Genomic DNA, 15,436 nt, shown 5'->3' on the forward strand with positions numbered 1-15,436 from the left:
TCTCCCATAATTTGATACAGTTCTATCAGGTCTCCCCTCAGAGAAAACAACCCAAGATTGCCCAACCTCTCCTTACAGCACATGCCCTCTAATCCAGGCAGCATCCCAGTGAACCTCTCCAAAGCCTCCGTGGCCTTTCTGTCATGGGGCGACCAGATCGACAGCTGTAAGTTGCCCCTCGGTGCAGGCAGGTGGCAAAAAGAATTAGGAGTTGAGAGAATACATTTCAGGGGTATGGGGAGGGAATAAAGAGGGTTGAAATGGGACAGATTGAGCTAGTATGGACTGAATAGGCTGAATTACCACCTATTGTGTAAGTACTTATGTAGGTTTTATACCAGTCACTCCCTGTAATGTGGGTGAGCAGAACTGCACACAATGCAGCCCAAATAAACTTTTATACAGCTGCAACATGTCTTCCACTCAACGCCACGACCGACAAAGGCAAGAATGCCGCACACCTTCTTTACCACCCGATGGACTTGCGCTGCCAATTCCAGGGAGCTGCGGACTTGCATCCCGAGACGTCGGAAGGATGTGGAACGGATACCTGAGTGGACTGAAAGCCCCCGCCGTAGTTCTGTTGCTCGGTCAACCATTCCATGATGGGCCTCGCATAGTCGACGTCGCCCCTCGACAGTGCGTGCAGCAGGCCGTACGCGGTGGTCTCCACGGTTAACGCGGAGGCGTGTGGCGCCTCAGCTGGGTTATCTCCGCGGCTGCGTGCTGGCCTGTCGTCCGCCTGCCAGTGACGCATGTTGCGGTCTGTGGGTTAAGCAGGAACAGCGCTCGTTACATGGAAGGGTGGGAGACTCCCTTTGTGGCCGCTTCATCAGGTGAGCAGCTCTTACAAGCCTCTCCCCACACCACCCATTCCACTAGTTCTGCCTGGGACTCCCCCCACTGGGTTTTGTAGGTGGCGCAGCGGGTAGGGCCGCTGCCTTGCAACTCCAGGGACCCGGGTTCGATCCCGACCTCCGGCGCTGTGTGTGTGTGTGTGTGTGTGTGTGTGTGTGTGTGTGTGTGTGTGTGTGTGTGTGTGTGTAACTCCAGGGTCCCACTTTCAATCCCAACCTCCGGCACTGTCTCTGTGTGTGTGTGCGGAGTTTGCACGTTCTCCCTGTTTCCACGTGGGTTTCCCCCGGGTGCTCCGGTTTCCTCCCACGTCCCCAACGACGTGCAGGGTCGGTGGGTTAATGGGCCTCTGTAAGTTGCCCCCCTGGTGTGTGGGTGAGGGGTGGAATCTGGGGGCGAGTTGATGGGGATGTGGGGAGAACAAGAATGGGATGAGTGTAAAAACATGGTACTTAATGGTCAGCATGGATACGATGGGCCGAAGGGCCTGTTTCTGTGCTGTCTGACTCTGGGACGATCTCTTTGCACAGATTGACAGCGGATTCACCACCTGAAGTTACCAGGCTTATCCTTGCTTGCAGGCGGCCCTGCAAACCCAGGTCTCTGACACTCTGAGGCAGATAGATTTAAAGACTTAACCTCAGGTACCTAGTATGCATCATGAGTGTGGTTGTTAAATTACTGAACCAATAAGGTGGGCTCCTGGACTAACAATCCAGTGATGGGAGTTCAAACCACGCTATGGAGGTGAAGGTATTTGTAGTCAATTAACTAAATACTCTTGAATTTAAAAAAAACACTAACTGTGGTGAAGGATTGTTGTAAGAATCCATTTGGTTCACTAATATTCTTCAGTGAAGGGAATCTGCCGTCCCTATCTGGTCTGGCCTGTGTGTGACTTTAGATCTATGAATGTGTCATTGGTAGAGTCATAGATTTCTACAGCACAGAAACAGGCCATTTAGCCCAGCATTTCCATGCCAACCCAGTGACTGCAGATGCTGGAATCTGGAGCAACACAAAGTGCTGGAGGGACTCAGCGGGTCAGGCGGCATCTACGGAGGGACACGGACGGTCGATGTTTCAGGTCAAGACCATCTGGACTGGAGTCGACTGTCCATCTCCCTCCGTGGATCCATTACTACTAATCCCAGCACTTCATCCGTATCCTTCTCTGCCTTGGTGATTCAAGTGCTCGTGTAGATACCTCTTGCATGCTGTGAGGGTCTCTGCCTCCACCACCCCTTCAGGCAGTGCGTTCCAGAGTCCATCTACTCTCCTTCCTCAGATCCCCTCTAGACCTCTGAGTCCTCATTTTGAACCTATTCCCTCTGGTCTTGAACCTATTCCCTCTGATCTTAAAGACCTCTGCATGGGGTAAAGTTCCCTACTGTCCACCCTATCTATGCCCCTCATAAATTTGTACACCTCCGTCAGGGCCCCCATCAGCCTCCAACGCTCCGGGGAGAACAGGCCCAGCCTCTCTAGTCTCTCCTCATAAATGGAACTCTCCGTCCCAGGCAACACCCTGGTGAATCTCCTCTGTACCCTCTCCAGTGCAGTCACATCCTTCCTATAGTGCGGTGACCAGAACTGCATGCAGTACTCCTGCAGTGGTCTAACAGCGTTTTATAAAGTTGCAGCACGACCCTTTTCCTCTTATATTCTGCGTCCCAGTTTACACGGGCAAATATACACAGGCAGGCACGGTGGTGTACCGGTTAGCGTAACGCTTTCCAGTGCCAGCGACCCAGGTTCAATTCCGGCCACTGTCTGTAAGGAGTTTGTACGTTCTCCCTGTGTCTGCGTGGGTTTCCTCCGGGTGCTCCGGTTTCCTCCCACATTCCAAAGACGTACGGGTTAGGAAGTTGTGGGCATGCTATGTTGGCGCTGGAAGCGTGGTGACACTTGCGGGCTTCTCCCAGAACACACTACGCATAAGATGCATTTCACTGTGTGTTTCAATGTACATGTGACTAATAAAGAAATCTTATCTTATCTTATCCCCCAGATTATTTTCTTGGTACGTTAGCACTTTGGGCACTGATTGGGACTCTAAGCAAAACCGAAAGCAGACTCAAACAATCATCGCCTTGTTACTTGACCGTCCTCCACCAAGCAAAGATTCAACCCGAGATTGCGCGTTTACAGCAAGGTCAACATTTGGAACGTTTACCAGAGTCGTGAACTGCAATCCGTTTCAGCCTCCTCTCGGCCTCCAGCACTTTGTCCGAGTCTGCCTCCGCGAAGGAGAGGGCGTAGGCGGTGATGGCCAGGGTGTAGGGGTGTTCGGTGTCCGGCAACGTCCTGTGCAAAAACCCCACGGCTTTTCCAATGCTTTTCCTCTGGCAGGACAAGGCAAGAAATGGGGTGACATTGAAATACTTCACCCACCCCAATCCCAGCAGCGGACGCTGGCTCGGGCAAAGACTAGACCCAAGCAGGGCTCTCACTTAGCTTGGTGGCGCAGCGGGTACAGCCGCTGCCTCACAGATCCAGAGACCCGGGGTTCGATCCCGACCCCCGGCTCTATGTGTTTCCCCCGGGTGCTTCGTTTTCCTCACACATTCCAAAGACGCGCAGGTTGGTGGGTTAACGGGCAGCTGTAAATTGTCCCCCAGTGTGTGGGAGAGTGGAGCTGGTGAGAGTGTGGGTTTAACGTAAGGCAGGGAATGACGGGTGGGGACAGAAGAGCAGACCAGTGGGTCGTGAAGAATCTGCGATATATTAAAAGGGGAGTGATGGGTATGGAATCTGGTCGAAACTTCGAAACCTTAGAGTCATACAGCACGGAGCCAGGCCTCTCGGCCCAACTCACCCATGCCAACCAAGCTGCCCACCTCAGCCGGTCTTACTTGCTTGCATTTGGCCCACATCCCTCCAAACCTTCCCTATCCATGGTATCAGCCTCATTCCCCATTTTTTCCCTCTACCTTTCTCTGAAACATTCACTCAACACCCTCTCAAGAGCTAGATCTAATATAACAGTTGTACAGCAGGGAAACAGGCCCTTCAGCCCACCGAGTCCGTGCTGACCATCAAACACTCATTTAAACGAATCCCATTTTATTCTCCCCACACTCCCATTAACTCCCCCCAGATTCTACCCCCCACCTACACACTAGGGGGAAATTTACAGCGGCCAATTAACCCCCACCCCACCGACCTGCGTGTCGTTGGGATGTGGGAGGAAACTGGAGCACCTGGGGGAAACCAACGGGGTCACAGGGAGAACGTGCAAACTCCACACAGACAGCGCTGCAGGTCGGGGCTTCCATTGCCCTTTCAGTCAGCGCATCAGGCTCTTGGATGCAGTGTCAACTATGGCTCAGTGGGCAGTGACCTTGCCTTTGAGTCAGAAGACTCCTGGTTTGATCCCTGCACTCACCAACACTCAATGGTGAGATGAAGTGTTGGAGGTGCCTCATGTTGGAGAACCCTTAAACAGAGGCACAATCTGCTCCCCAAAGACCCTGTGATACTCTTCTGAAGATGATTACATATTACATTCTGACCCAGCATTTAATCCTCAATTACTGAATCCCCCACTATCAATATCCTGGGGGTTACCATTCACCAGACACTGAACTGGAGTGGCCATTTCCACAATGTGGCTGCAAGAGCAGGTCAGAGGCTGGGAATCCTGTGGTGAGTATCTCACCTCCTAACTCCCCACAGCCTGTCCACCGTCTCCAAGGCTCAAGGCAGGAGTGTGAGGGAACGCTCTCCACTTGCCTGGGTGGGTGCAGCTTCAACAACACTCAAGAAGCTCGACACCACATAGGACATAGCAGCCCACTTGATAGGCCCCCCATCCACAACCGTTCACTCTCTCCACCGACGCACAGTAGCAGCAGTTTGTACCGTCTACAGGACGCACTGCAGCAGCTCACCAAGACTCCTCAGACAGCACCTTCCAAACCCACCACCTCTACCAGTGAGAAGGACGAGGCCAGCAGAAGCCTGGGGAACACCACCACCCCCTGGGAGTTTCCCTCCGAGCCACACACCATCCTGACTCGGAGATATATCTCCGTTCCTTCACCGTCACTGGGTCAAAGTCCTGGAACTCCCTCGCTAACAGCACTGTGGGTGTACCCACACCTGCAGCAGTTCAAGAAGGCAGCTCACCACCACCTTCTCAGGGGCAATGAGGGAGAGGCAGTTAAATGCTGGCTCAGCCGGAGAACCCTCACATCCCTTGGTTGAATAAAATTCATCACTAGGCATCATTGCACTGCTGGAGACACAGGAGAGACCACAGATACTGGAATCTGGAGCAACACACAAAATGCTGGTGGAACTCGGCGGGTCAGGCGGCGTCTGTGGAGGGAGATGGACGGTCGACGCTTCGGGTCGAGACCCTTCGTCTGGACCAGAAGATGGAGGGGAGGGAGCCGGTATAAAGAGGTGGAGGGGAAGGGGTGGAGCAAGAGCTGGTAGGTGGATCCAGGTGAGGAGGGGGTGAGGGGCAGATGGAGGAGGGGGGAGTGGGAGCAGCGACAGAGGCCGGGAGGTGGTAGGTGGAGGTGACAGAGGTCTGCGGATGGTGGGATCTGACGGGAGGGGAAGGTGGAGCATGGAACCAAATAATGGAGGTGGGGGGGGGAAGCAGATGGTGGGGGGGATCCCAGTGGGAGGAGTGTGTGGGTGATGGGATGGGAGTGGGTGGAGGACGGGATAGAGACAGGGTGATGGGGGTCTGGGGTGGGTGTAGCAGGAACGGGGTGGATCTGGAGGGGAGGGGAAAGGGACAGAGGGGGAGCAGGTTACCTGAAGGTGGAGAATTCAGTGTCCGTGCGGTCGGGTTGGAGACTGTCCAGGGGGAATATGAGGGGCTGTTCCTCAACTCTGTGTTTAGCCTCACCCTGGCAGCGCAGGAAGCCGAGGACAGACGGGTCGGTGTGGGGACGGGGAGGGGGATTAAAATGGCTGGGAACCGGGAGCTCCAGATGGCCCCGGCAGACAGTGTACAGGTGCCGGGCGAAGAGGACCCTTCACCCTGAGCCTGGTCTTCCGTGTACAAAGCAGTCACTGCAACTTGTGCACCGAAGCCGCAACAGACCAGCTGCACGTCACTTGGGAACTCTTCGCCTCGCTGGCAACTCGTCACCAGGGCACAGTCTACCTCAGACTGAATTTTGGAGGGAGCTCTGCCGCTAATTTGCAGCGCATTTGATGACCAGGCCGCGCTCTCACCAAACCTACATTGCATTCCGATTCTGAGGTACTTAAAGCAAAATGAAGTCGCCGAACGCTTCTCTACCACAGAGGTGGATTTGCGGAGACAATCAGTCTGCCGGGACAGTCCTCCCTGTGGATTTTGGGGAGGAGATAGAAACAGGCAAGTCCTAGGTTGCGGGACTATCATGTTGGTAGCTGTGGGGGAGGGGGAGATCTCCCGAGGTGATGAGGTCAGTGGTGCGGGAGGTAATGTCCTGGTGGTCCTCAGTGGGGTCATGGTTCGGGGGTAAGTAGGAGGAACCTACCGAGGTTCCTCCAACTAACCCCTGAACCATGACCCCACTGAGGGTCATGGTTCAGGGGAAGTGTCCGAGAGTTGGCGTCTGGCCTCTGCAAGGGAGAGGTCCGTACACCAGACTACCACAGCACCACCTTCGCCGGCTGATCTGATGACGATGTCAGGGTTAGTGCAGAGGTTTCCCTACTATTCTTGCTGCTGCAATCTCCTCCTTGACCATCTGTGAGGTAGACAGGCCCCAACGGGGAGACAAGCAAGGCACAGAAAACTATGTTAACATCATTACCACTGTTGAAGCTGCTGCTCTGTTGTCCTGGAGGAAGGCCTTCAGGAAATGCTGCAAGGCCACCGTTACAAAGGCAGTCAGGGACGTGTCACCCTCAGCATGACCAATTCCACCCTGTGGAAAGAAACCAACAGTCACAAACACAGATCAAATAAAATAAATAAAATAAATCGACCTCAATCAGCACAGATCGGTAACAACATCTCCTCCTCACTGACCATCAACACGGGTGCACCTCAAGGGTGCACGCTCGACTCCCTTCACACCCACGACTGTGTGGCTAAGCACAGCTCCAACGCCATCTGCAAATTCACTGACGACACCACTGTTGTTGGCTGAATCACGGGAGCTGATGAGTCAGGGCACACCAGTGTGATAGGGCACCCGATTGACCGGTGCCTCATGCTTCACATCAACAAAACCGAGGAGATAGTCGTTGAACGTCAGGACCACGTACCAGTTCTTACTGGTGGACAGAGTCAACAGCTGCAAATTCCTGGGCATTAACATCTCGGATGACCTGCCCTAGGCCCCAGCACTAAGAAGGCTAGAGTGCGAGGGTGTCATTTATTGCAAGCTGGTGCGGCCTCCTCTACATCGGTGAGACCCGACGCGGATTGCGCAACCGCTTTGTCGAGCGCTTTTGCTCTGTCCGCCGCAACAGCCGGGACCTCCCGGTGGCCGCCCACTTCAATTCCACATCCCACTCCCACACTGACAGGTCTATCCACGGCCTCCTCTACTGCCACGTTGAGGCCAGACGCAGGTTGGAGGAACAACACCTCATATTCCACCTTGGGAGTCTCCAACCTGACGGCCTCAACATCGATTTCTTGAACTTCCGGTAACCCCTCCCCTTCTTTTTCTTCCCCCCCCCCCCCCCCCCCCCCCCCCCCCCCGTCTTCCTTTATTCCTGTGGATCCCTTCCCCCACCTTGATGTCCTGCCCATCTCCTCTCCTCCCCTCCCCCATCCTTTATTCCATGGTCCACTGCCCTCTCCCACCGGATTCCTTCTCCTTCAGCCCTCGGCCTCTTCTACCGATCACCTCTCACCTTATCACATCTTTGCCCTCTCACCTGGACTCACTTGTCACCTGGACTCACCTGTCCCTTGCCTGCGTGTGCTCCTCCCCCTCCCCCCACCTTCTTATTCTGGCTTCTGCCCCCTTCCTTTCCAGTCCTGACGAGGGGTCTCGGCCCGAAACGTCAGCTGTTTATTTCCCTCCGTGGATGCTGCCTGACCTGCTGAGTTCCTCCAGCACTTTGTGTGTGTGGCTCCAGATTCCAGCATCTGCAGAATCTCTTGTGTCTGGGCTAACACCTCTACTTTTTTTGGAAGCTTAAGGAGATTCAGCATGTCATCAAACACTCTCACAGACTTCTGCAGATGCACTGTTGAAAGTATCCTGACTGGTTGCATCATGGTCTGGTAAGGCAGTTCCAACGCACAGGAACACACGTGGGTGCAGGGAATAGTCAGAGTAGCAACAGGGGTTGGGAGATGACAGGTGGAGGTGACAAAGGGCTGAAGATGATGGGAAAGACATGGGAACGAGAGGTATCAGTTCAAATCTAACCACAGCCGCTGCGGAATGCAAGTTTAAGAAATGGTATAAATGGGACGAGAAGCAAATTGTTGAGATCATCAGTTGGAGACTGGCGTAAAATGCCTCCCAGCTTCTGCAGAGACATTGCCCAGTTACCCCAGACATACAGCAACGTGGCACTCTCTTCCATGGTGTGACACGGCGTAGCAAGCTGCCCAGTGCAGGGGCAAATAGGGAATGGTAATAAATGCTGGAATAATCTCTGAGATTCATGTCACTTGAGGGATATATTTTTTAAAAACAGGTCTCTTTTTAAGCAATGAAGAGTCAGGATTTGGAGTGTGCTGTCTGATTGGGAGGACAGGGATTTAATGGGAAGCATCTAGAAAGAATGGGGAGGGTAAAACTGGGAGAAGAGAAGAGAAGGACCTTTGAAAGAACCAGCACTGATTAGCGTGACGCTATTACAGCGCCAGCGACCCGGGTTCAATTCCTGCCGCTGTCTGTAAGGAGTCTGTACGTTCTCCCCGTGTCTGCGTGGGTTTCCTCCGGGTGCTCCGGTTTCCTCCCACGTTCCAAAGACGTACGGGTTAGGAAGTTGTGGGCATGTTACGTTGGCACCGGAAGCGTGGCGACACTTGCGGGCTACATCCAGAACATTCTACGCAAAGATGCATTTCACTGTGTTTCGATGCACGTGACTAATAAAGATCTTATCTTATCTACGATTACTGAAGTTACGTGCAAGAAACCATCATCTGCCTCCCAGACTCTGCCTCCACCCTTCTCTCCCCCACATGGCTCCATCTGCCCATCGCCTCTTCTCACCTGGATCCACCTATCACCCGCAGCTCTTGCTCGACCCCTTCCCCTCACCTCTTTATACTGGCCATCTCCCCTCTGTCTGTCAGCCCAGATGAAAGGGTATCGACCAGAATGTCGACTGTCCATTCCACCCCACCACCCCCCCACAGACGCTGCCTGACCCATTAAGTTTTGTACGAGAAACTTAACTGGAGCAAAACGAAAGCTGATGCCAAAATGAGGAGGTGTTCAGCATTGGGAGGGGAGGGGTGGCACCTTTGGGTGGGAGTGCAAACCAGGGAGTAGGGCATTAGGTACCTATTGTATCCATCAAATGCTCCTTGCACACAATACTCAGTCTCATTGCTATGAGTACACCACTGAGTACTGGACCTGACCAGCAACCGGACATGTGCAAGGCCATCCTGAGGATTTTGACTTCTCAGATATCTTGAATCAGAAGCTGTTACATACACAGCAGAGATGGGATGTTGGAGACTGTGGAAGAGAGAATTAACAAGAAACTACCGGAGCAGAACAAACACAATCAAGTATCTGTAGAATATGAGAAACATGAGAAACAGAGGATGGAACAACAAAGTTCTAACCTGCATGGCTCTCACAAGCACTGGATGAGGATCTTCAAACCTTCCATCGCTCTTTTGAACTTGGATCAAATAGGCAACGGATTCAAAGACAATCCTCTGATTTACCTCGATGTGTTGTCGCACTATTGAGAATATCTTAACAATGAACGCTGTCAGCCTGAGAGGAGACAGAGGAGGAAAGTGCTGGAGATGCATGGTTTCAAAACTCTCATTGGAAAATTGGAGAAATATTACCTAAATGTCTGCATTTTTATTTGCTCCTCCTAATGGTCATCCTATCACTCTTCTCGCTGTTTGGGCTTAATGTCTGAATACTGGAATAGGTGGGATTGTAGACTGTGAGGAAGTTTATCAAAAATTACAGGGGGATCTTGATCAGCTGGGTAAGTGGGCCAAGGAACAGTGCAGATAAGTGCAAGGGCATAAGTTTACGGTGAGAGGGGAAAGATTTAAAGGGGCAACTTCTTCACCCAGAGGGTGGTGGGGATGTGGAACAAGCTGTCAGAGGAAGTGGTTGAGGCAGGTAAAATAACTGGTAATTGGTTTATTATTGTCACATGTACCGAGGTACAGTGGAAAAATGCTGTTTTACATGCCATCCAAACTGTTCACTCCAAAGAGCAGCACATTGAGGAAGTACACAGAAACAGAATGCAGAGTATAGGGTTCACAATATTTAAAACAGACTTGGGGGAAAGGTAGATGGATAGGGAAGGTTTAGGGGGATATGGGCCAAATGCAGGGCAAATGGGACTAGCTTAGATGGGCACCTTGGTCAGCATGGATGAGTTGGGCCGAAGGGCCTGTTTCCATGCTGTGTGACTCTCTATCTGTCAATCATTACTCATTCTTTGTTTAACTGCCTCCTTGAAACTTATCTGATGTACTACCTTCTTAGAATCTGTGGATACAAACAAACCACTATCACTCTTTTGTAGAGGAATTAACCCAACATTTTGACCAATATTTCTCCCTCAGACGAAGAACAGTCGATGATCTGGGCATTGTAACATTGACAAAATGCTCTGTGTAAATCAGTGCTTGCGGTTTCTACAATGACCACACATCTAACAATATTCCATCTGTTGGTCACATCCTGAGGCCGCTGGATGTGCTACACAGTCAAAGATCACAACAAGGAAGCTCAGAGCTCATGCTGACCATTAAACATCCATCACACATGCATCTTTTTAATGTTAATTTACATTAATATCAAGCAAAATGACTTGAGACAGTTTGGCCACATTAACCGTGCTCTTTGTACAAGATGTTGGTGCTCTGCAGATAATTCTGAACTTCCCTTCGAGTGACTGTGGTTGAACTGAGTTTCACTCCAGGACTTGCGAGGGAGATAAAATCCCTTCATTTGATATTTATGGTTTCATTTATTGAGACCTGGGCGAATATTCTAGAAAGATGGAGGCAAGACACATAAAGGGCTGAAATGTGCTTACTCCTGGCCGGTACATCAGACCCCCGACCCTGCTGTTGATTCCACAGGCAAGTTACATTGGTGCCACAGAAGTGTCAGGCAATGACCATCTCCATCAAGGGAGAGCCTAACCAACTTCCCTTGGTGTTACCATTACAGAGTCCCCTCCCATCAACATCTGGGGAGGTACACCTGGATTATCCAGCACTATAACCCTCCCCACCATCGAGGACACCTTCAAGAGGCGGTGCCTCAAGAAGGCAGCATCCATCAACATCCAAGACATGCCCTCTTCTCATTACTACCATCGGGGAGGAGGTACAGGAGCCTGAAGACCCACACTCAGTGATTCAGGAACAGTTTCTTCCCCTCCATCGTCAGATTTCTGAACAGTCGATAAACACCACCTCATTGTTCCTTTCTCTTTGTACTATTTATTTTGTAATTTACAGGGCTTTTTTTAATGTCTTTGCACTGTACTGCTGCCTTAAAACAACAAATTTCATGTCATTTAAGACAGTGATAATAAACCTGATTCTGATAAGAACAAGGGTGTCCTCAATACAACAGAATACAAACTGAGCTTTAGCTTCAAGGCACTTCATCAGAACCCATATTTGACATCAAACATCAATTTGTTCCTCTCCCCACAGATGCTGCCTGACCTGCTGAGTATTTCCATAATCTTCTGTTTTATTTCAGATTTCCAGCATCTGCAGTTTTTTTGATTTTCATTTACCAAGAAGTCAGTACAGGCCCATCCCCAGGTAACGAATGGGTTCCATTTTGTCAGAAAATACACAAAAAACAGCTCGATTTAGTTACCATACCTCCTCAGCGTTGTATCAGCATCAAAAGCACATTAGGCTGCTAAGAACAATTATTAAAAGTGACAACATCACTTTGCACCATTCTGCTGTTTTACCCTCAATGTTGTATTTATTTTTACCATGTATACTCTTTACTCTGTGAGCTCCACATCTGCAAGGAATTTCATTGCACCCAGGTGTATATGACAATAAACTAATTTAATCCAAATGAGGAGAGAGAGAAAACAAGTTCTGCCGTCGGTATGTCGGATTTTTGAATTTAATGATATTATGGGAGCTCATTTGTAGGTGGTGGTGTCCATAAATCAGGTGTTCTTAACCCAGGGACAGCTTGTGCTTGGAACTATTTTTGATATTCACTCTCTCAACATGTTCTGTGGCTCTCAAAGATTTCGGTGGACACTATGCCCATGACCCCACACACCTGAGTTGTTAGGTCTTTATTATCTCAGCTGTGTCTTTCTGCCAGTGTATTGCTTCCTGCTGTTCTGCACACATTTGATCAGCCACTTGTACACCTATTCTGCCCAGCTCAAGAACCCTCACTATCCCGGTCACTGCAGAAGGAAACGTATAACATACTCAACACCTACCACGTGCTGCTTGGGTGAGTCTTCCAAGCCCCGTACGATCCATCGTCTTTCTTAAATCCCAAAATCCTGTTGTACCCTAGAAACAGAAGCTTGTGTGTTTAATCAAAGAGTAACCACCCGCCAGATCTATACGCGTCTGCACGTTCTCCCTGTGACCGCGCAGATTTCCTCCGGGTGCTCCGGTTTCATCCCGTGTTCCAAGATTACCCCTCAGTGTAGGTTGGTGCTGAGAGAATGGTTGCTTTGATGAAAGTTTCACAAGCTTCCTCACAGTCCGGGGAATTAACTCGTGTAGTACACGGCACAGGAGGAGGCCAGGAACATGAGGAAAAAGGAGCAGGAGTAGGCCACTCGGCCCCTCAAGACTACCCCACCATTTAATGCGATTATGGCTAAACTACCCTAGGCCTCTGTGCCAGTTCCTCAATCCCCCGACCTTTCAAAAACGGTAACTACCACTTCTTTAAATACCCCCCAGTGATCCAGACTCCACAACCCTCCAGAGAATTCCAGAGGTTCACCTCCCTCCCTCTGTGAGATGAAACTCCTACACATCTCAGTTTTCAGTGACAGCCCCCTAAATCTTGTAACTTTGTCCATTCATCCGAGACTCTCTCCTGCGGGGAAATATCTCGACATCTGGAGACACAAGAGACTGCAGATGCTGGAATCTGGAGCAACGCACCATCTGCTGGAGGAAGTCAGCAGGTCGAGCAGCATCTGCGTGGGCGAAAGGAGTCGTCGATATTTCGGGTCGAACCCCTACATCGGGACCAAGAGTGGCCCTCCCATACCTGGGAGGGATGATCTTATTGAAACATACATCTCCAAAGGATATAGGTCTAATTTCTTCCACTGCTCTTGGCAAGTGGAGTTTAACTCAAATAAGTGCAAAGTGTTGCATTTTGGAAAGTCAAATCAAGGTAGGACTTTCACAGTGAACAGCAGGGCCCTGGGAAGTGTTGTAGAACAGAGGGACCTTGGAGTTCAGGTACATGGTTCCTTTAAAGTGGAGTCACAGGTAGACATGGTGGTGAGGAAGGCTTTTGGCACACCAGCCTTCATCAAACTTCAAAAGTCAGGAGGTCACGGTGCGGTTGTACAGGACGCTGGTGAGGCTGCACTTGGAGTTTTGTGTTCAGTTTTGGCTGCCCTGCTATAGGAAAGATGTTATTAAACTGGAAAGAGTGCAGAAAAGATTTACAAGGATGCTGCCAGGACTTGAGGGACTGAGTTACAGGGAGAGGTTGGACAGGCTAGGACTTTATTCCTTGGAGCGCAGGAGACAGAGGGGTGACCTTGTAGAGGTGGATAAAATCACGAGGGGCAGAGACACGGTGAATGAACTGTCTTTTTCCCCAGAACTGGGGTATCAAGAACTCGATATCTTTATTAGTCACATGTTCTGGGGGCAGCCCGCAAGTGTCGCCACGCTTCCGGCGCCAACACAGCACACCCACAACTTCCTAACCCGTACGTCTTTGGAATGTGGGAGGAAACTGGAGCACCCGGAGGAAAACCACGCAGTCACAGGGAAAACGTACAAACTCCTTACAGACAGCGGCCGGAATTGAACGTGGGTCGCTGGTGCTGTAAAGCGTTACGCTAACTGCTACACTACTGTGCCCGCCTATAGTTTAAGGTGAGAGAGGATTTATAGGAACTTAAGGGGTAACATTATTTTTACACGGAGGATGGTCCGTATATGGAACAAGCTGCCAGAGGAGGTGGCTGAGGCAGGTACATTAACAACATTTGAAAGATAGTTGGACAGGTACATGGATAGGAAAAGCTGAGCAGATTATGGGCCAAATGCAGCTTGGATGGTCAGCATGGACAGTTGGGCCGAAGGGCCTGTTTCCGCACTGTATGACTCTCGATAGAACAATCCTCTCGTCCCAGAAATTAGCTCAGTGTTGGGGACAGAGCAGACTGCTGAGGGAACTCAGCGTGTCAGGCAGCATCCGTGGAAGCAGAGGGATGGTCGACATTTCGGGTCGGGACCCTGCGTCAGGACCTGAAATGTCAGCTACCTCTCTGCCTCCACAGACGCTGCTCGACCCACTGAGCTCCCCCCAGCAGTTATTTCTTTCTCCTGGTTTTTCCAGCTTCTGCAGTCTCTCGTGTCTCCGCTAGCCCTGTGAATCTCCTCTGGACAGCTTCCAATGCCGGTGTGTCCTGTCTCAAATGAGGGGAGCACAACTGTGCTCAGGGCTCCAGTTGTGGCCACACCAGCACCCTGCGCAACTGTAACAACACCTCCCCCATTGCTCAACCCCAAGCCACATTCCTCAATCGATGTGCCGGCCACGAGAGGCTGAGTCAAACTGAGCCGCCGGCCAAGGCAGCGTTACTCAGAAGGAAGGGCTCTCACCTGTTTCGATGTGAAGCAGCGCTTCGTCCTTGCGCTCAGCGCTGAGAGATAGCCACTGATCGCTCTGATCCAGATACTCAACAGCGAAGACGGTGGGAGCCATGTGCATGGCGGTTTGCTCTGCGCAGCCCGTTGGCACCTTGATGAGTTTGTCGATTCCGTCTGCATCCAGCGAATTCTCCACTGCGCGACCCAGAATCGTGGCTAAATCAGCAGCGAGGGGAAGGTGTTACCGTCTTTCCGTGGTCGGAACAATTCCAGTAGTTCTCGTGAAATATTTCAGTGATTATTCAAGTGCTTCAACATTTTCATATCTCCAAATACTGAAACATTAGCTCAGTTTTTCTCCCCACAGATGCTGCCTGACCTGCTGAGCATTTTCAGCAGTTGTTCTGGTTTTAATCTCGGATGTTACAATGCCGGCTGCAGCTCAGTGACACACTCAGGGGAACACCTCATGGAACACTCCATGACACACTTTGTGGCACACTCGGTGACACATCCAGGGGAACATTTGGTGACACAATCAATGACACATGTTACACACTCAGTGGAACACTCAATGACACACTCAGTGACATGCAGTGCGACATTTAGTGACACACTCAAAGATGCACAGTGCCA

General features: G+C 51.0%; 1 protein-coding gene across 2 annotated transcripts in view; it reads right to left on the reverse strand.

Annotated features, from left to right (window-relative positions):
• LOC127586082 (complement C4-like) overlaps positions 1-15,436 on the reverse strand; it is a 108,513-nt gene that overhangs the window by 35,924 nt on the left and 57,153 nt on the right. For both annotated transcript variants that reach the window (XM_052043889.1, XM_052043888.1), the window contains 6 exons: positions 14,813-15,016; positions 12,439-12,514; positions 9,584-9,740; positions 6,624-6,737; positions 3,032-3,200; positions 551-765 (listed from right to left, as the gene is read on the reverse strand). In XM_052043889.1, the coding sequence (XP_051899849.1) occupies positions 551-765; positions 3,032-3,200; positions 6,624-6,737; positions 9,584-9,740; positions 12,439-12,514; positions 14,813-15,016 (935 nt within the window). The remainder of the gene's footprint in view (positions 1-550; positions 766-3,031; positions 3,201-6,623; positions 6,738-9,583; positions 9,741-12,438; positions 12,515-14,812; positions 15,017-15,436) is intronic.

The sequence above is a fragment of the Pristis pectinata genome, chromosome 34, assembly GCF_009764475.1.
Source record: "Pristis pectinata isolate sPriPec2 chromosome 34, sPriPec2.1.pri, whole genome shotgun sequence".
NCBI lineage: Eukaryota > Metazoa > Chordata > Chondrichthyes > Rhinopristiformes > Pristidae > Pristis > Pristis pectinata.